The sequence below is a fragment of the Halichoerus grypus genome, chromosome 5, assembly GCF_964656455.1.
Source record: "Halichoerus grypus chromosome 5, mHalGry1.hap1.1, whole genome shotgun sequence".
Classification (NCBI taxonomy): domain Eukaryota; kingdom Metazoa; phylum Chordata; class Mammalia; order Carnivora; family Phocidae; genus Halichoerus; species Halichoerus grypus.
In genome coordinates this window covers 25,827,968-25,849,703 of record NC_135716.1, presented here as the reverse complement: position 1 = coordinate 25,849,703, position 21,736 = coordinate 25,827,968, and the positions used below count along the sequence as shown (strand labels likewise).

At 35.9% G+C, this 21,736-nt stretch overlaps 1 protein-coding gene across 6 annotated transcripts in view; it reads right to left on the bottom strand.

Annotated features, from left to right (window-relative positions):
• CSMD3 (CUB and Sushi multiple domains 3) overlaps positions 1–21,736 on the bottom strand; it is a 1,190,044-nt gene that overhangs the window by 412,277 nt on the left and 756,031 nt on the right. For all 6 annotated transcript variants that reach the window (XM_078072078.1, XM_078072080.1, XM_078072079.1 and 3 more), the window contains 3 exons: positions 14,167–14,349; positions 9,341–9,667; positions 5,839–6,033 (listed from right to left, as the gene is read on the bottom strand). In XM_078072078.1, the coding sequence (XP_077928204.1) occupies positions 5,839–6,033; positions 9,341–9,667; positions 14,167–14,349 (705 nt within the window). The remainder of the gene's footprint in view (positions 1–5,838; positions 6,034–9,340; positions 9,668–14,166; positions 14,350–21,736) is intronic.

The following is a 21,736-nucleotide window of genomic DNA, read 5'->3' as shown; positions in this document are numbered from 1 at the left end:
GCTATCTGGAGAGTGATTCTTAGGTAAGTCCAACCAATTTCTTGAGACATTGGAGTGCTTTCTCAAAATGGAGAGGTTGATATATACCTTCTGACCTGCTCTATTGGCCTGGCACACTCCCCAAGGGATTGATTGCTACTATTGGATTTCAAATTAAAGTGACCTTTGTAATCGCTAGTTCAAGCCATTTTCCTCTTGGAAAATGCCCTTTTCTAGTGTGCATGAAGGAACTGTGAGGGCTAATGGGAACAATGTCATCAGCTGTCAATGATATCATTCTTGTGTTATTTATTATTATTATTATTGATGTCAAAAAGAGAAGTGTTTATTTTGTAACCATCTCTCTATAAAAAGTGAGAAATCACATCTCCCCCTTAGGAGGGCAGCTTGTTCCATTTAGCCCAACTAATTTGCTTCTGTAATTGCCTTGCTCCTGTAAGCATTTGAGGTTATGACTCCTGATCTATAGCAATGGGCATTAGGTACTATTTGTGGACACAGATCCATCAAAACCTCCATCTAATGGCAGTCAGGCTCACCACCCTGGAGAATATGAATATCCAGATGAATCTGAGCTGAGTGCAAATGCTGGAACAGCATTTTCTGGGTATGTGATAAATTCATTATAAAGGGTTAAAAGCAAGACATCCACTAGGCAAAGGTACGAACAGATGGGAGGATCAGAAGTAACAAGTTCACATCAGAGTGGACTTATAGCCAATTGACCAAATGACCACATGCATAAACCCTACTACAAAAGGACTCATGAACCTAATGATGCTCAGATCATTTGAGGTACGGACAATAAGGCAGGTATGTCTCAGCACTTTGGAGCTGGCATTTGGACAGGCAGAATATGGTGGTCAGAGACCAGTGAGTTTCCCAAAGCCCAATAAGGAAACCTCTCTGATTCAAATACTATACCTTGAATTTTGTCTTCTGTATAGCAGAATATTCAGAATGTTCACAAGGAACATTCCAGAAACTAGAAATGCTCTGGGATTTTACCGAGAAAAAGATTCTAGGATTTGAGAGTTAGGGATGGCTCCAGTTTGCATTGCTTGGTACAGTGAAGGAAATCTAGTTGCACACTACTCCCTTGAGAAAAAGAATAAAGGGAAAGCAACATCTTACCCATATTTCAGAAGATACATTCATACATCCAGGTGAAGAGAGAAATAAATCTAAACACAGTAATGTTGTGCTCCTTTTCCCCCTTTTCCAAATTTCCAAGCACCTAGGCTGGTAGAAAGGACTTTGAAGGAAACAGGGCAAGGCTCACAATGCCCTCAGGGGCACCTGAGAGAAATTCTGATTGTATTAGGAGAAAGAAAGAAGGTATATGGAAAGGAGAAAATCCAAGGGAAAATACTCTAAAAAGAAAACTGCACTTCCTGAGGGTTGAATTTAGTGAGGAGGCTCACAGTTGCCCAACAGGGGTTTGGGCTGTGTGGAAAAATAAATGAATGTGAGGCCAGAGGGGTCTTGAGGGGACCACAGGGCAAAAGGGGGAGAGTGTTTATGCAGCTGTTATGAGTGGGAAACTGGTGGAGACAGAGGAAGAGGATTTTTAGGAAGCTTTCATGGCACATCATGAAAATCCCTATGTCAGACCATTAAAGTAGACCTATGATAACCATCTACACTATCTATTCACGGCGGTAAGATATATCTTTGAAGGAGACACCATGCAGAGACTGGCCCTAGATACAGCCAGTTATATTCAGGTGACAGTCTAAGTGTAAGTGAAGAAGTCATTGATCGTCACTAAACTGAGTTAGGCGAACAGTTGGTAGAATTCAAAGTGAATGATTTCAATGCTGATTACAGTAATTAATGTATTTTGTTTTCCATTAGCAAAACTGAAAGACTGCAAGGCTTTAGAATGCCTCTAATTTTTCTTCCTCATGAGGAAATTTGATCAACCCATTCTAGAGAAAGAGGTTCAAATTTTCACAAAGATAGCCTAAATCTATCCTTAGTTAATACATCAGTGGTGAACTTCGGGTCAGTGAATAAAATGTATAACCCATTTATGTCCAACAATTGCATTTAAGCTACCTGAAATGAATCCAAGTTCAGCTGTGGGATCATAGAACTGCAACAAATTATGATCTCATTTCTCTCTTTCCTCTCACCAATCCTTATTCAAGGACCAAGACTGATAAAACATTTCCTTTCACTTTTTTCAAAGATGTTCCACAGTTTTAGGGTTGAAGACTGGTTGACACGGGTGGATTACTAATTTGCCAATATGCCTAAACTTCTAGACAATTGCAGTTGACGGGGGTGGGGTGTGGAGGGAGAGGGCAATCTTTAAAGAGGTTGAAGCTTTGTGTCTTGTTATCGAAACATTTTGTACCGACTTCCCTTGCTCTATAAATCCTGACTGAAACGAGCAACTACCCACTTTCTAACATGGCAATCCATACATCCGAGCAACTTTTAACAATGCATTTAATTGTGGAACATTTTGTGTTAACAAGCTAAAATATAAATAGTTATCTGTATTAATCAGAACATACACATGTACGTATTTCATCCATATGAAATATTTAATACGATGATAAAAAAAATTTAGCTAAAATATCAAGTCTGTATTGAAGGCCGTAATAGTGCCCTAAAAGATAAATTGCAAGAAATAATAAGCAAAACTTTTCTGTCAAAATATGGAAAGTCTAAAGGACAAAGAAGACAGGCAGAGAGGGCTCTCAGACATGGTTCTTTGTGTCAATGGGAAGGGCTGCATGGCAGCTTGGGGATGGTGGAGGGAGAAGGGTGATTAAAAACAGATCAACAACAACCCCAAAAAAACGCATTAGGAAAGAAGTTTTCCTCAGCTAGTCTCAGGCTTTTGTTGTTTACATCTAAGTAGAATTGAGGCAAAACTAAAACTAAAGGAAATCTTTACAAACCTTAATTACAGTCTCAGAAACTAAACCGGCCAGAGTGAGTTACACAGGAGTTGACAGCGGTCTGCTTTATTGGGTGGAAACTGCCTTGTGACATGGCCTGGGACATGGCAGGTGACCTGGCAAGCGCCACAGTAAGATCGCTTCCAGCCCACTCCGATTCTGCCTTCCCTGTCTCCAACCTTATTCTTAGTCATGTTCCCACGTTGGGGTTAGATCCAGAAATTGGTAGGTGAGCCACGTGTATGTAACTTCACTCATACACGCAGAAAAACATATTCTGTTCCTTTGGAAACTTCGCAAAGCTCTCTTTAGGATGCCTCGAGAGCCTATTGGCCTGTACCAAATTAGAATTTGGAAGATTTGTTTCACCCTTTTTTGAAAGTTAAAAACCATTCCTTTTTCACAGTGAAAAAAATCTCGCTAAAATTGCTCTCAAATTAAGCAGTGATTCATAAAATGATTTGTTGATGTTCAGCTCATTATTTTTACCTCCCCATTCAGCTAGGAAACAAGCTCCTTCTAAACCAACACCAAGTTAAGCAGGGGAGGATCCAACCAGACTCAAATGCCCAGAGATGTCACTGGACTGTACACAGCTCCCGGGGCAGCAGAGGGAGAGGCTCGGATCATGTCACTTCCGGGCTGGAGTGTCTTTCTGCTGGCCACAGGATAATTTTAAACCATTTAGCATCATTTACAAAGCAGGCCATCTTCTGCACCCCGCTGGTTATCCATCAAACCTCTGGCCCTCTGTCCTCCACTCCAGTACATCGAACCAGTAACATTCCTTCTGCCTGAAATGAAATTTCTCCCATCTCCTACTTTTCCTTCAAATACTAATGTAGGCTTTCCTGACCGATTCCCCAAATTTGGGTCAGGAACTATGGTTAAAAAAATGAGTGAGCTCAGGGGCAAAGTATAATGGGAAGCAAAAATGAACATTACTTTCCATTTTTCTTTTTTTTATTTCAGCCCTTTATTGTGAAACTCCATTATGTTTTTTTTTAACATAATAGCACAGTCATAGCCATTGCTAGGGTAGCCTCTACTAAGCCCATAACATTTGAGGTTTGGAAAAAAACCCATGAAGTCATCTAGTTCAGCCCCCTGATATTACAAATGAGAAAGCGATTAGAAGAGGAGGGAGGAGCTAATTGAAGGGGCTAATAGGAAAACATAATTGCGTGGTCTGAAAATGTTTAACTCAATGAATGGCAGCATTTATAGGTAATGCTGTATTAGTCAATGAAGTCTGTTATATTTCTGAGAATAATCTATTAAATATTCTCTATTTATCAGCTAGAAATTAAAAAAAAAAAAACCAGAAAAAAGTTTCCATTATGAGTTTGGACACAGGTAAAAAGAAAAATTAGGAAAACGAGAAAAACAAGAAACTATTTAAAAATCATCACTTATTGAATGGAGCACTGGGTGTTACATGCAAACAATGAATCATGGAACACTACATCAAAATAAATAAATAAATTAATTAATTAAAATGCAAAAAAAAAAAAAATCATCACCTAATCATTACACGGTGATCTGTTAAAAGGTGTTTCATGGCTCTGGTCAATCTATCTATTCCTTAGTAAAAGTTCTTCTATATCTTTTTAAATAAAATAACTGTGTAGCCTTGGGTACTGGAGTGGAAGGAGAAAAGCAGAATACAGAATGTTAATTCCTATTGTGACAATTCTTTTTTTTAAGATTTTATTTATTTATTTATTTGAGGGAGAGAGGATTAGAGTGAGCACGAGAGAGAGAAAGGGAGAGAGAGAGAGAGAGAGAACTCGCACCATTGGGAAGAGAAGCAGAAAGGAGAGGGAGAAGCAGGCTCCCTGCTGATTAGGGAGCCAGACTCCAGGATCGCTCCCAGGACCCTGGGATCACGACCCTAACCAAAGGCAGAAACAACCGACTGAGCAACTCAGCCGCCCTGTATTGTGACAATTCTAAATGAAAGCTCCACACCTCATACACACATTCCTATAGATTCTAAATTGAAACACTATACTTGGTATATTTTATTTTTTAGGTAGGCTCATCCTTTCTTTTTACCAATATAATTTGTGACTTTATATGAATGTATATAGTCAAAGATATAAACTTTCAAACATTGCATACACACACACCACCACATAAACACATACGCAAATTACATACATGTATATATTGCCCTGAACTTTCTTGACTACATCTTATTGAGCAAATCAAAATTGAAAAAAAAAAAAAGTGTTTAGCAAACTATGCCCACAAAAATTATACATTTTAAATAATGGCTGCTCCAGCATAAATTTATTTATTTCAATTAATCATTGTTAACACATTTTTTTAAAGATTTATTTATTTGAGAGAGAGAGGGCAAGCGAGTGCTGGCGGGAGGGGCAGAGAGAGAGAGAGAGAGAGAGAGAGAATCTCAGGCAAACTCTCCGCTAAGTATGGAGCCTGGCACAGGGTTTGATCTCACAACCCTGAGATGATGACCTGAGCTGAAACCAAGAGTCGCACGCTCAACCAACTGAGCCACCAAGGTGCCCCATTGTTAACATGTTTTTGAAAATTAAATGCTTATACTGTGAATAGTTAAAATACCATGAAAAAGGATGACTAGAAACTATAAAGTATACTAAACTACAACTCTACAAAGAGAATTTGTACATACAACCAAGATTTACCATTTATTAATGTATATCTTTTGATAAGAGCTCTTTTTTAAAAGGGAACTTCTAAAAAGGTTTCTAAAAAATTATTTTAACATGAAACACTAAGTGTAATTTGTTTAACTATATATGTTTAATGTACAATATTAAGTCGTATTTTAAGATAAAGCTTACAACAGTCCTGGTAAACGATGCACTCCCTGCGATGGTTTCCATTGTGTAATGATGATGGGGTTATAGTTTTAACTGGCCATGGCACTTACCTCCACATCTTGGAATGGGTCCACTCCACATTACTTTTCCATCCATAAGGATACACGTAATTGTTTCTGTTCCCTGGGTTTTAATAAATCCTTCTTCACAAATAACTGAAATTGAACTTCCTAATTGAAAGTTGTCCCCAAACCGCCGTGCATTGATTGGTATTCCAGGATCAGGACACTCATTATGTCCAAATGCTTGAGAAGAGCAAACAAACAAAAAACACACAAACAAGCAGTATGAGACGGACTCTTATATACTTGGGGTGAGAAAAACTGATCTTAAAAAAGGTTATGTTTATTTCTAGAAAAGCCTTTATTTATTAAAAAAAAAAAATATATATATATATAGAATTGGAGGCTCTCCTTTGACCCTACCTGTTTGCCTGTGATGTAAATAGGTGTGATTGTTTTAAAATATGAATTATACTCAGTGCACTGGGTGTTATACACAACTAATGAATCATTGAACACCACCTCAAAAACTAATCATGTACTATATGATGGCTAACTGAACATAATAAAAAAAAAAATAAAAATATGAATTATATACTCTAAGATTAAACTTCAAAACAGAATTATTTCTGCCTATTTCTGGAGATCATTAGGCATAGACTATGTAAAAATTACCAGTATATACCAGCCAGAATTCCAATTATCCTGAATACAGAGCAGGTTGACATCTCATTGCAAACTTTTCTTGTGATTCACTCTTTGGTATGGAGAGACAGTCTTGTGAGGTTATAGTGAAAGGTTCCAAACTGGTATGAAAGTCTTAAAATTTCTTTATAATTTTCCACTTGTCATCTATTTTCTGCCATCTAGGAAAAGGGAAGGGAGCTAACTATTGCAATTACCATGTTTCAGGCAGTGATAGGAGCTTTGGAAATGTTATAATCTCATTTAACATTTAGAGCTCTAAAGAGTAACATGAGATTCAGAAAAAGATAAGTCGCTGGCCTCAGGTCACAGAGATAGGATTGAAATGTATCCCTTGCTCTGACTAAATTTTTTCTCAACAACATTTTATGTTGGGTTTTTTGTCTCAGGTCTCAAAAGAATGTTAGTTCTTGAGTTCAGGGCCACTTTCTTATTTTATTTTGTGTCTCCCAGGATTATATTTAGCCTAGCCTTAGCAAGTAGCAGAACTGTAGGGACAACGTGCATATTTTAATCTTTCAAAATTATAGATTACATGAGCCCTCCAAATTTCTCTCTTTATTCATCTGGATGGCCAAGTATGTACCATAAATATTTAAATTAGCACAATATAATTGGAAGAACATTTAAAATAGCAAAGTCTGAATGTGTAAAACATAGTTTATGAGGTATTTACAATTATTATATTCATGCTACATAAGTACATGAAGTTATTTTAAATTCTCTCACTAATCATCCCTTTGATATTGTTCATAAATCATAAGACTTTTATTATTCATCCTCCTCATTTTTAAGCTTGGCAGTACAGAAGAATACTAAGGTAACTTCTAAAATATATAAAATATATTTTGTAGGTATATATATTTTTCTAATTATTGTTTTTTGTTGTGCTAAAAAACACCCAAAAACCTCAACTGATTAAGCCTTGTGGTTCCTATATATAATGCCTGACAGGTATTTATTTCAGAAAAATATAATTTTAGCAGAAAAATTAAATATAATAATTTGCATATGATGGATTAAATTATTTACTGAGAAACAGAACAAGAGACAAGGAGACATATTTCCATAATACCCTGAAGGTACCATAAACATTAAAGTTAAAAATAATACATGTTTAAGATAAAATAAAAATTATAGATGGATAAGTGCATATATATATCGATCTTTATACATATATATGAAATATTTTTCAAAGGACTTTCAGATAAAGCAACTATTTTACACAGCAGTCTGTATGACACATCACAGCTAATTTAACTTTAATGATGTGCAATTACATGTTGACAACTTCACCACCAGTGACACTTTGAAAAGGCAATAACTGCTTTTTGTTTCTTATTGTCAAAACTCAGCACTGAATGGGCGGGGGTGGAGGTTAGAGATGACTTTTTTTTTTTAAAAAAAGCAAGAAACTATAATCATATTGTTATATGACACAAATATTAACTCATCAAGTTGGTCAGTATCTGACAGAGTGTGGTAGCTTCAAGGAAAAAAAAAAAACAAGAAAAGTCACCAGTATTCTATGGCTTTAGGAAATGTTTGCAAACAGAAGCATTAGTATATAAGTGTATTAACGTACTAAGATATTTTCTCTTTCATATGATTACTCTTTTTGCTATCTTTATACCTTTTTTTCAGAAAAATACAAAGAATATGAGCGACAGACAATAGTTAAATAATCTTAAAGAAATCTCAAAATTAAGCAACATAATAAATACAATTAAATAAGATGCTAAGGCAATAGTTCAGAAGGCAACTAAACAATGGCAGTTAATGCTTATTGAGCATTTACTAGGTATCATATACTCTATGCTAAATTATTTACACGCATCATCTAATTGATTCCTTACAGAAACCCAAATGTGTTTTTTTTTTTTTAAGATTTTATTTCTTTATTTGACAGAGAGAGCACAAGCAGGGGGAGAGGCAGAGGCACAGGGAGAAGCAGACTCCCCGCTGAGCAGGGAGCCCGACATGGGGCTGGATCCCAGGACCCTGGAATCATGACCCAAACCGAAGGCAGCCGCTTAACTGCCTGAGCCACCCAGGCGCCCCCCAAATATGGTTTTACTGATCAGAACACTGAGGCTCATTTATTAAACCTAAAAATGGAGCAGAGCCAAGATCTGAAGTTGCATAGTTTCACTATAGAGATGACACTCTTAATCTCTAAGGTGCTTTTCCCCCATGGTGGCTTTGCTAAATCAGCTCAGCGGTCTGCTGCCCCTAAGTTAATGATTGCCTGCTCTGTAATGTTTCTGCAGCCTTGTGAATTTTGTCTTTGGAATTATAACTCTGTGCTTTCATTATTTGTTTAAGATCCCCTATGTGCTTATGAATATTTTGTTTTTTATTTTTTTTTAAGATTTTATTTTTAAGTAAACTCTACACCCAACATGGGGCTCAAAACTGCAACCCCAAGATCAAGAATCGCATACTCCACTGACAGAGCTAGCCAGGTGCCCCAGTTTATGAATATTTTGAAAGAAAGCTGTATCTCCTTTATATGTTTGCACACCAATAATGGAGCAAAGTATATGATATACAGTGAGGTTTGATCTTATGCTTATAAGATTTAATAGAATGAACTAATATATTGGCTGCTATCATAATATTTGAAACATATTTTCTTAATATCAGGCTTCTCACAAACAGAGAAATGACACAATAGGGAGTAAAATATGGTTGGAAATCAAGAACTAAATGACTATCCCTGGCATAATTTTACATATATATGATTTGTTCAAGTTTCCTTTTCTGTGGAGGAAGAGAGCTGGTTTACGTGATTCCTTCTAGCTCTACGTTGTAGAAATACATTATATGAAAAAGATAAACTTACTGTTATAAGTGATGTTAAAGCCACGTCCCGACATTGAGTGGTCTGCTTGAAATTCCAGTCGCAGAATATGACTATTACTAGTAAGATGGGAAGGCACCTCAGCCCCAGTAAAGGTTCCAAGAATTGGGGAGTCTGGAGAGTCACCATCTTTAACGGCAAGGAAGTCAAACTGAGATTCCAGATCAAAGTCATTAAAAGAAAGATGTATCCGGCTCCCTGGATCAGAGATTATTGTCCAGATGCAGTTTAAATTATTTCCATACCCTTCTGGGTAATCAGGAGAAAGCACTGTTCCCATTGGTGCAGTAAAGTTAGACAGACAAGGAACTGTTGAAATAAGGTTTTAAAATACGATAAATGTTCAAAAGTAATATTATACCTTATTTTGCCACATTCTTATTATACTTTATCCTTATTTACTTATTATACTTTATCCTTATTATACCTTATTTTGCCACAACTATGATAATCAATTAGCAGTTTGAAAAAAAATTAAACAATGTAACTTATAAAACAGAAAAAAAATATGTTACCATTTTCACATATTAGAAAAGGCAACTGTTACTTTGGATGACCATATGCTTTAATAAGCACAAAAATGTCATGCATAGGGAGTAATAAAGGCAATTTATTTTGACATTTATCATATTTGTGTTAGAGTTCTATACAAAGTTTTTGTTTCTGTGCTTAAGAAAGAAGATTGGTAAAATATTTAGAGATTTCCATATAAAGCAATAATGCTTGGGAAATGATTGAAGACAAAAAATATTATGCGGATATTAACAGGGCTGGGATGTTGTAGCCCAGACAAAACTTGGAGGGAGGTTGGTGACTAGGCAAGTTTCATTCCTACTATGGCCATGAGATGCTCTCATAGTTTAAAACACAGATAAGAAGACAAATTAGCTTTTATAGCTATCACCCCTAGTTGCTAACCCTGGAAAGACAAACTTTCACACCTTACTAAAATGAAGTCTCTCCCTGCCCCTGCTTGACACCTCCCCTCAGTTTTCCTTTAGCTTTTAAAAACATCTGAGCTAAAGGATCACACAGGACATTTAGGAAGCAGAAAAAGGGTAAAGAAACAAAAGTAAATGGTCTTTTTACAGAGAAGAAATCATAGTTAAAATAATGATGTATTTTCTTCCAGTGGCTTTCGTTACATAATTTTGACAAAATCAAATTCATTTAATTTTGCACCAAATTTTATTTACAAAGAGTATGAACTTTAAGCCTGAAAAATAGTTTGCTAAATTTCTGCCTGGAAAAGTTGTATTAACTTATACTGAAATATAATTTATATATTAGAGTGTACAATACCTCTACCAGCATAAACTATTATGATTATTTGACCTTTCTTATATGATAAGAGAAATGACATATTATTAATTTGCCCTTCTTTGCCTACTAGCAAAGTGGAAGATTTCTCCATTTTCTCTCTTTTTCAATTATAGGCTCATGAACTCTGATCATTTAAGATTATGAATGCTATTCAATATTATGATTAATATAATATTCATACATTATTTTGTTAATAATTTTACTATAATTTGATTATTAAAAATAATCATTTCTTTTGATTTTTTTATATTGCTTTTAAGTTTAGATCTTTTATTAACATTCAGAAATAAGACCAATATCTATTTCTCTATCTACAGAAATATAAAGACAAAAATACAACCATACCTATATATATGTGTGTAAAATATGTAACGTATGTAAAAGAATGACAGGAATTATATATATAATCAATTGTTTATTACTATATATGTATTTTTTTTTATCATTTTAAACATAATTTCTAACCTAAGTTTGCTTCTTCTACATGGAATGATGTTAGGAGTTAACACCAGGTCTTAGAAACTGATAGCCATTGGGCTGGATCCAGACTGCAAATGTGTCTGGTGCAATTTTTTCTTATGCCTGTACAAAAATTTGAAATCACATTTCAAAATCATCCTATTTTACATCTGAGGGGGAAAAATTCAGAGTTCTAGCTTCTTTGAAAAAGCTAATGCACTCCAGCTCCCTACCACTTCCATCGTGGGTGCACACATACCTAGTCCTTTTTTTTTTTTTTTTTTAAAGATTTTATTTACTTATTTGACCGAGAGAGACATAGTGAGAGCAGAAACACAAGCAGGGGGAGTAGGAGAGGGAGAAGCAGGCTTCCCGCGGAGCGGGGAGCCGGATGTGGGACTTGATCCCAGGACCCTGGGATCATGACCTGAGCTGAAGCCAGACGCTTAACGACTGAGGCACCCAGGCGCCCACACATACCTAGTCCTATTCCCTTCACACTTTGACCTGCCTGCATCCTGCAATCATTTGATTCTACTGTCCTTTACCTAAAGGCAGGTTCAGCAAACTTCTTCTGTAAAGGGACAGACGGTAACATGGTCTCTTTTGCAACTACTTAACTCTGCCACAGCAGCAGGACATCAGCCATGTGCAATAGGTAAATAAAAGTAGAGTTACATTCCAATAAAACTTTATTTGCTAAACTAGGCTTCAGGCTAAATTTGTCCCACTTATGTGGATACTTTGATATCCACATAAGTACTTTTCTTTTAAAAAATTCTCACACCGATTCTATTGTTGCCTGTTTTTTTGTTTGTTTTTAACCTAGCTGCATGTCATCATATTCCCAAAGAATGTGTGTTCCCAGAGAAATTATGTTAGGACTTTTATTGAAATTTCAAAGCAATTTCTATATAATTCACATATTTATTTAGTTAGTTAGTTTTTAAAGATTTTATTTACTTATTTGAGAGAGAGAGAGACCGTGCACGCAGAGGGAGAGAGAGGGAGTAGCAGACTCGGTGCCGAGGAGAGAGCCCGACATGGGACTCGATCCCAGGACCCTGGGATCATGACCTGAGCTGAAGGCAGACACTTAACCGACAGAGCCACCTAGGTGCCCCTAATTCACATATTTATTATAATGTAATAATATAATGTGTTCTAATTCAGAAACAGGGCATCTATCTCTATGTTTTTTTCATAAAATTTCCTTTTCTGAATAAGTTTGTAATTTTCTACAGGTTATTTGGATTTATGTAAGAATTATTTCTACATATTTTATCATTTTATTTTTCTGAATAAATTAGCTTTCCATTACATTTTCAAATTAGCTATTGTTGGTATATAGGAAACTATTAATTGCTACCTATTTATCATATACCAAGTTGCAGGGCTTAATTACTTTTAAAGTAGTAAAAAAATAAAAAAGTGTCTTCTAGATTTTCAAGAGTTTAAATTTGTTTTAGTCAGCATTATTTTAAATATTGTATTAAATGTATTTTAGCATCCCTTAAAATGACTTTAAAATAGTTTCATTTTTGATGCGATATATTACATTCATAGATTCTCCAATATCACACAACGTTGTCTCCTTGGAAGAACACTTAAAACTAAAGATCTTCGAGTGAAGTCTTTGGAAGTATTACTAACTTTAGATAATGCTAAAAGAATCCAATCAAACTCTCCTAATACATTTTCTTTTCTCACAGCAGGAACTTCACAAGGTGATCTTGGTTAGGGATGAGCACTGGCCCTAGAAGGAGAGGGTTCTATTGAGGGGCTCTATGCACTCTTCCTTTCCTACATTCCCTGAAGAGCCAGCAATACATATTTTGATTAGGGAAATTTCTGCCACATTCAAAAAATACCCACTTTGCTAAAACATAAGATTAGGTATCATGGCAATATGTATCCAGACACTATACTGAGAAACAGTAGTACTTACTTGATATTTGGTTCTTTTCTCCTTCTTTTTAACTATGCAAAAATACATACTAGAAAACGACCTCTAGTCTCTTTAAAAGTTCTGTTACTTTTTAAAAATGTTAAATAATTTTAAAATGTTAAATAAGCAACATTCTGAATAAAGGAAAATATATGTTTTGCAGCATATATTGTAACTCAGATGAAATGTAGGTCTTGAAAAATGCTTTTTTTTTAAAAAACCAGTTAAATATTGAAGTAAAGTTTGTGCCTTTGTAGGGAATGAAGGGTTTCACAAATGAAAAACATTATAAGTTGGATACAGATGAAAAATCTTATATTTGAAAACCATAAAATTATTTTTATTTTCATGAATATTGGCTTTATATGTTACCATTTGTGAATAGTCAAAGCCCAGATGCAAAATTTTCAATATTGCACCTATATCTGGTAAGTTGCATGTGTTGGTATTTAACTGAAACTAAAAGTGTATCAACAGATAATACGAATTATATTTTTGTTGTAGTTAAATTGCAATGTTTTAATGTATTTGAAGAAATACATTCTTTTAATCCAAGCATACTGTATATCATAAACATTAATGAATTTTTTTTTCTGTGCAATATAAATAAATGGCACATGAGTATGCATTAGTGTGAGCATCTACAAGCAAAAAATAAGTTAATGCATTATACATAGAATATAAGCTTTAAATATTTTAAGAGCTTTTGATTGAAAATAAGCATATACTATCTTGTTAAAATAAATAAATGAGTCTACTAGAATTAGCTCAGATGTATAATTTCCAAAAGAAGTATGCTATCTATAAAGTATAAAATGCCACCAACAAAACGTTATAAGAACACATATCATATCACACACATCATCTGCAATTACCAAGTGAACTATGTTAACTTTATTTAAATCTTTAATGAAATTTATAATTTGGCATAAGCACACTTGTTAAAGATAGTATCACAAAGTGCTACTCGTTCAAAAATAATTACACGGTTCCAGCTCTTTGCAATTAATTACAAAAGCAATTATATGCAAGGACAGGGTGACATATGCTATCTGAAAGCAAAGCATTTGGTACTCACAGATACAGATGGGTATGTTTGCAGACCATTGGTTATTCTCTTGACAAACAATGGATTTCTCTCCAATTAATTCAAAGCCAAACTGGCATTCGAACCTTAAAACATCACGATTAGAAAATCCATCGCCTTCTCTAATTCCATATAAGGGTGTACCAGGATCACCACAACTTTCTTTTTCAATTTCTGCAAAAAATAGAAGATACAAGTCACCTTCCAAGGGTTTGAGGCACATGATATCCATATGACCTGTTTAGTGGAGGTACACTCTCTATATCTGAGATATTTCAGAACAAAAAAGATGAGTATGTTTTCCAACCTTAATTTTTTTTTTCTTTTGCTACTCTTATGACTATAATTTGATGACATGATCTTTAGAAAACAACTAATGCAGTTCTCTCATTTAGTAGATGGGGAAGCTGGGGTCATCGGAGCACATGCTAGTGGTTGTGCCCTAACAGAACAATTATGACAAAATTTCAATCTTTTGTCTGCGGTACACACACACACACACACACACACACAAACACACGTGCGCACACACACACACACATCTATGTATTTTCCCCAAACCCCCAAAACATTTCTTATTTTTGTTATCTGTACATGATACAGTAAATCCTTAGGTCATGACCAGGTTGTGAGCTACTGCTGTCCGCCTCAGTTTTCCTACAGCAGTCAGTGAATACCTTTCCCGTAGGATCTGCCACTCTCCCTGACACTTGCTGGTTGAATTATTTCCCCAACTACACCTGCCAAAAAAACTCTTTAGGGCAGGAATCAATTTTGCATTCCAAAGTACCCAGATATGTTCCTCCAAAAATGTTTTTATATGAACTAAATTGAAGAAGGTTGAAAAAATTCTCGTAAGAGCACATGAAAGCACTCTTTCAGCTGACATTCAAAGAAACTCCAAATGTCTAGGATCTTCATTGTGAAGCTAAGAATGTCAGTAGCAAGTTATTGTGGTAGTTATTTTGGTTTTTAAGTCACATGAAATCACATTAATACAGTTGTCCTCAAACTACAGCAAAAAAATTAAAATTAAAATTAAAAGATAAACTTTGAGATAAAGTTATGGCCTCTATCCTGATATTCCAACAACCACACATTCCTGGTTTTTCTGTAATCTACCAGCACCAATTTGGTGTGGTCTTTCCAGTTCTTTTCCCATGCTTTTATAATTATACATAGGCATATATAATACAGAATATTATAAACATCTATATTTATGTAAATATAAAACTCCTCTCTTCAACTATGTAGTATTGTTTTACATATGTATTATATTTATATTGTAGTATACTGTCATTGTCATTCTATAACTTGCTCTTTTTCTAACCAAACAATAATTTTGGATTTATTTTTGAACACCCTTGTCTTTTCAGCAGAAACCACAGCTGGTTATAATGATTCCTCTAATAGACTCGAGTTGATATTTTATTTTTATCTATGCCATAGTGACTTTAGTCTACACATTTTTTTTCCTCATGCGGTTCCTATCCAGACTTAATATCAGAGAAAGAAGTTTGTAATTTTGCAACTTTCACTAGTCTTCAGGAGAGTTTGTATAATAGGAAACCTAGATCCTTGAGTGTTAGAACTTGCCAAAAGAATGCTGGCTGAGTCTGGTATAATTTTGAGGAATATCTGACTACCATTTTAATCTCTTCTAAAATTATTTTTCTATTGAAGGCATTTTTAAGGGGGTGGAGGAGAAAGGGGCAATACTGGCAACTTATATATGTTAGAGAAGGGACATTTTCCAAGATTTGCCAGTTAAGTGGGTTAGTTGTAATAGGATTGTGCTATAGGATTTTTAAGTATCTCTTTATAAATAATGTCACAAATCTCACTCTTAATGCTATTTACTTGTGACTAGTCTTTCAGTTTTCTTTGCTTATACTTACAAACAGTTGTCAAATTTATTAGTCTACTTCAAGAACCAACTTTTGCTGATCAATACTATTGTTTTAATTTCGTTTAAAAATCCCTCCTTTTTATCTTTTTTGGATTCCATCTTCAACTCTCTTTTGCATTACTTTGCCATTATTTTTCTGCCTCTTGAGCTGAAATCTTAGGTTTTTTTTTTTTATTAGTTTATTTTCAGCCCTTCTTGTTTCCTGAAAAAACAAAAATTGAATCCATAAATTTTCTTCAGAGTTCTGCTCTGATACAGAGAGCTTTCTTTGTTCACTTCTAAATAGTCTGGTACTCCATTTTGATTTCTTCTTTATTCATAAATAATTTAAAAATGATTTTAAATTTATGGGTTAGTGCTATCACGTTTCTGTTGATTTCTTTTTTATTTTTTAAGGATTTTATTTATTTATTTATTCCAGAGAGAGAGAAAGAGAGAGAGAGAATGCATGTGGGAGTGGGGGAAGGGATGGAGGGAGAGGGAGAGAAAATCCCAGGCAGATTCTGAGTAAGCAAGGAGCGGGTCTGGTTGCAGGACTCCAACTCACCACCCTGAGATCGTGACCTGAGCGGACACCAAGAGTCAGACACTCAACTGACTGAGCCACCCAGGCACCCCCATTTTGTTGATTTCTAATATTATTGCTTCAGTATTCAGTGTAAGTGTATTCAGGTCTCACAGTGGATAAATCAGTAAAATATATTCAATTCAACTTGTATTTGTCAAATTGAAATTGTTTATGCCCTTAGTTATTTTTTGTCTACCCTCTCTGACAATTTCTAAAAGAACTGTGTTAAACTTCCAGAGTACGGATTTTACCACATTTCCTTGTAGTTGAATCAAGTTCACTTCACATATATGAAATAATCATTTAGTCATTCAAATTATTCAACAAATACTTATTTGAGCACCTATGACATACTAAATTCGGTTCTAGGTAGGTGGGATAAATCAATGAATAAACTACAATGATTCCTGCTCTCCTGTACCATATATTCCATTGGAGATTTATGAATAATAAGCAAGAAATAAATAACATCTTATTTTGGAAAGTGATACATGCTCTGGGGGAAAATATTGAGCAGGAGTAGATGGGCTTAAGTGCTAGATTATGGTAGGATGACATTGTTACCAGGCTCACAAAATTATATTACTGTCATGCCTTGAAATTGAAATTGTTTCTGTTACTGAAAGAGTGGATTCTGCTTCATCTGAAAATGTCTTTATTTTGCCCTCACTATTGAATGATAGTTGATAAGTTATAGAATTTTAATTCAAAATTATTTTTTATCAGCATTTTGAAGATGTTTTTCCCTGATCTTTTATCCATCCAGTATTTCTGATGACAAATATGATACCAAAGAAATTTTAATTTTCTTATAATTAATCTGTCTCATGCAATGTCCTTCTCCCTTACCATAAGTAGTGGCATTCCTTTTAGACTTGTTTTTTGTTTTTTAAAGATTTCCTTATTTATTTATTTATTTATTTATTTGAGAGAAAGAGAGAGAGTGGGAGAGAGAGCACAAGAGGGAGGGGCAGAGGGAGAGGGAGAGAGAATCTGAGGCAGACTCCCTGCTGAGACCCAAGAGGGGCTCCATACCAAGAACCTGATATTCAGGGCCTGAGCTGAAACAGCACTCAACCCACTACACCACCCAGACGCCCCTAGACTTTCACCATCAAAACAACATTGATAATGATAGATTACAACTGATTTAATGTAATTCAATGCAAATGGGAGGAAAGATAAAACTCTGCATGTAGAATGACAGTTTAAAAAATGTAGAATTAATAAAAATAGAAGATCAACATTTGCTGGCCATTGTAGTGATTTTGGATTCTGGGTGAATGTTTGATTAAAAAAACAAGATAAAAGTGTAATCTTGGATTACCTCTCTTTGAAGCATGTATCAGTCACAAAGGTGAAAATGGTTATGTTACCATGGAAAAACCCAGAAGACACTAATTTTACCAGATGATCAAGTTTCACGTAACCAGTATGGGAAATGCAGACATTGTTTGCCTCCTGATGTGATGCACTAAGACACTGAGAACCATTTCTGTGGTATTCCTGTCAAGAATGCATGGTCTAAGTCTGAATAGGAGGAAAGACTGCATGGACTCAGATTGAAGGACACATTACACATAAGAAAAAGACATGACAAATAAATGTAATAGTTTTGTGGGTTGACTCCTGGATAAGGAAGGGAAAAGAGACATTTTTGGATCATTAGTGAAATTTAATGAGGTCCATGAATTATTTGATAGTGTTGTATCAAGGCTAACTTTCTAATCCAGATGGTTATTTTGTGGTTTTGTGGGGCAGAGTCTCTGTTTTAAGTAAAACTCAAAGTATTTGGGAGTAATGAGGCATTATGTTTGCATCTTGCTTTCAAATGGTTCTGTGGTGGTTTTAAAATATGTCTGCAAATTCTTTGACACTCCTCTATCCAAAGGTGTAATCAAATTCTCTTCTCTTTGATTATTGGGCAACATTAGTGACTAGCTTCTAACAAATGGAATATGGCAAAAGGGACATGACTACTTGTCTCAGCAGCTCTCCTAACACTATCAGTTGTCTCAAGCCTGTATATGTTTGGGATATGGAACAGTAATCAGCAGAGTCTACTTTATCTTGTCCATTGCAGCAAAAACTATAGAAGCTCCAGTACCCAGATTTGATCCAATAGGATTGAGAAAAGCTTGATCTTCCCAACAGCTCCCTTAAGGGTTTTCAATGCCACCTGGAATTGTGGAGAACTTAGTGCCTGAGGGATGAACTTTGACCACTAAGAGGCAGGAAATGGGGAGGATACCAGTGGATTCATTTCTTACCTCCCTCTCCCCAAAAAGATGGCTCCAAACCACAACTGGCCCACATGGCCCACATAACCAAACACATAGCTGTGTTTCTTGTGAGGCTGTGATCAACTCAGTAACACTCAATAGCATATCACCTCATATTCGATTCCTCCTTTCCCTGTTATATCTCTTTTTTTTCCCTCATCTTTGCTGTTTTGGAATTGCACTCCCTTTCTCCCCCCATAAAGTATTAGTCCATAAACTATGCCTCAGCCTCTGTTTTTGAGGGAACCAGAGCTAGGACCTGTGACTTACCACTGGCAAACAATGAACGGACAAGGTCAGGGACTAGGCTATCTAATGGTTGTATAAACATAGATGTGGTTTCCAGGAAGATAGGATATTAGCTCCCATTATTGAATGACTATTATTTGACAAGAGGTTTGCTAAATACTGTAACTGTTTTAAATCATGCATTTCTTACTGAAACACTGAGAGTGAGGCATAGTATTCCAGCTTAATAGATGAAAAACAAAAGGTTCTGAGAGGCTAACCAAGCTCATAAACACAGAAATAGCTTAAATGAGATTCTATTCAACATCTACATGACTTCAATAAGCACACTCTTTTCCACTGTTCCATGCTGCTTGAGAGAAAGGATAGAGAGGATAATGTGGGACGGGCACTGGAATAATTAAGGAAAAGAGATGAATTAACTTGATTCCAGTATTGGAAAAGATAGCAACATTAATTTTAAAAGAGGTTTTTATCTCCAATGTTTCAACACTCATCCCACCCCTGCATGGTACCAGGGTGATTTTAAAACTGTTCAGTTCTCTTCAAATCCTTTCCCATGGAAGGCCCTCATAATCTAGATCTTTCCTGTCTCTCTAGTCTTGTCTTCCATCATTTTCCTACAAGCTACCTGTCACGCATGTTGAGACACCCGCAGTTCACTTTCACACCCACATGCCGTTAGGAATGTCATCCTCTCTGCCTAGAAATAAGGCATTCTCCTAGTATACAAAACCTGGGGAAACTCCTGTGCATTTCCCAAGGTCAGATTATACTTTTTCCATAAAGACTACCCTGAGCTTACAAGCACAGTTAGTTTTTCCTTTCTTTGGGCTTCTACGGGCCTTATAGGGCATACTTATATATTGACCTGTATATTTTACTTTATTTACTTATCTGTCTCCTCCCATGAGCTTTTATTGATGTTTGCATTTCAAGTGTCTATACATGTGAGGATAACAATTTATATATCATTTATGTGCCAAGAAAAGTTCTTTTTTTTTAAGATTTTATTTATTTGAGAGAGAGAGCACATGCACACGAAGGGGGGGGGTGGGTGCAGAGGGAGAGGGAGAAGCAGACTCCCTGATGGGTGTGGAGTCCTACACTGGCTGGATCCCAGGACCTTGAGATCCTGACCTGAGCTGAAGTCAGACACTTAACCAACTGACCCACCCAGGCGTCCCAATGTCAGGCAAAGTTCTAAGCACTTGTTCCATTTAATCCTGATATAGCCCTATGAGGTCTCAAAGAGGTATGTAGTTTGACTGAAGGCACACATATTTTAAGTGGCAGAGCTGGGATTTGAACCCAGTTAGTATGGTTACAGAATATGCGTTCTTCAGCTCTATATCTTCTCTCAGCATAATTTTCAAGGAATAGTTGTGGAATATGAAAAGAATAAAGGCAATAAAGAGCATACAAAAGCATGTTGTTCTACTAGTAAACAATATAAGCAATCACAAATTCCTATAGCTATAGAGAACTACATGTATAGAAAACCATGGAATGACCTGTTATGTCTTTTGAATAATTTAAATTTTATAGTTGTCTTATAATCTAGAATATGAGTGCTGAATATTTTCTCATTACCTCTCAAGAACCATTCTCCATCTTTTTCTTCTTGCTTTTTACCACTGGGGGTAGGAGTAAAGGCTGACCCACATGGACCCGTAACAGAGAGGCTCTTGTGCCACCCAACTTCCTCTGCGTGCAACGAGTAGTCAAAGAACAAGTGGAACTGGCAGGAGATGGAATGAGGAGGTTGAGAAGAGAATTCCATGGCACGTTTTTCTCCCAACTCCTCTGCCTGATCACCATGGGATGGCTGTAACCCTTGAATGAAAGTCAAGCTTAGGTCAGGGTGCTCTCTCCGTACAACTGTCCTCTGAGAGCTGTGGTTATCATTCCTGAAGATGATCCTGACTCCCTGTTGTCACTCGCCTGAGATAGTGTATAACCTCTTCTTAGTTTCCTTAAGCTCTGCCTACATATATACATAGACTTAATGTGAAGGTGCCATTTGTTTCCTGCAGTATTTCTGACTGATACAGTGTAGCTTACCACTGAATACTCAATGCAACACAGAAACAATTTAGCTAGCGTCCTACCGATAGGTGATTTCATTATCTTATAATATTGTGTCCCCTAGAATACAAAATGGAGTTGGGATTTCTTTAGGAAATATTGCCTCCATTGGAGTCAGCTAAATACTGTGCATCATTCACAACTCGAACTGGAAGGAGAAGAGTGAGCATCCATTTGCCGAGTCAGAGGTTGGCATTCATGGAGTAGCACCTGGTTCTGCTCTTTCTCTTCCCTGCTGTGGAGGCAAAGAAATCAGAGGTTGGGGAAGAGGTGCTAAAGTAAATGAAGATGGGAGGTCAGAGGAAATAGAAGCAGAGCACTATGGAAGGCTCTTCTGCAGTGAGTTGAAAACAAAATTGGAAATGTAGGTTTAAATGGCAGTGGCTGAAATTTGTAGAACAGGACTCTTTCAACACCTTTTCTGTAGTGACCAAGTAACTTTGATCCTTGCTGCCTAAAATAATA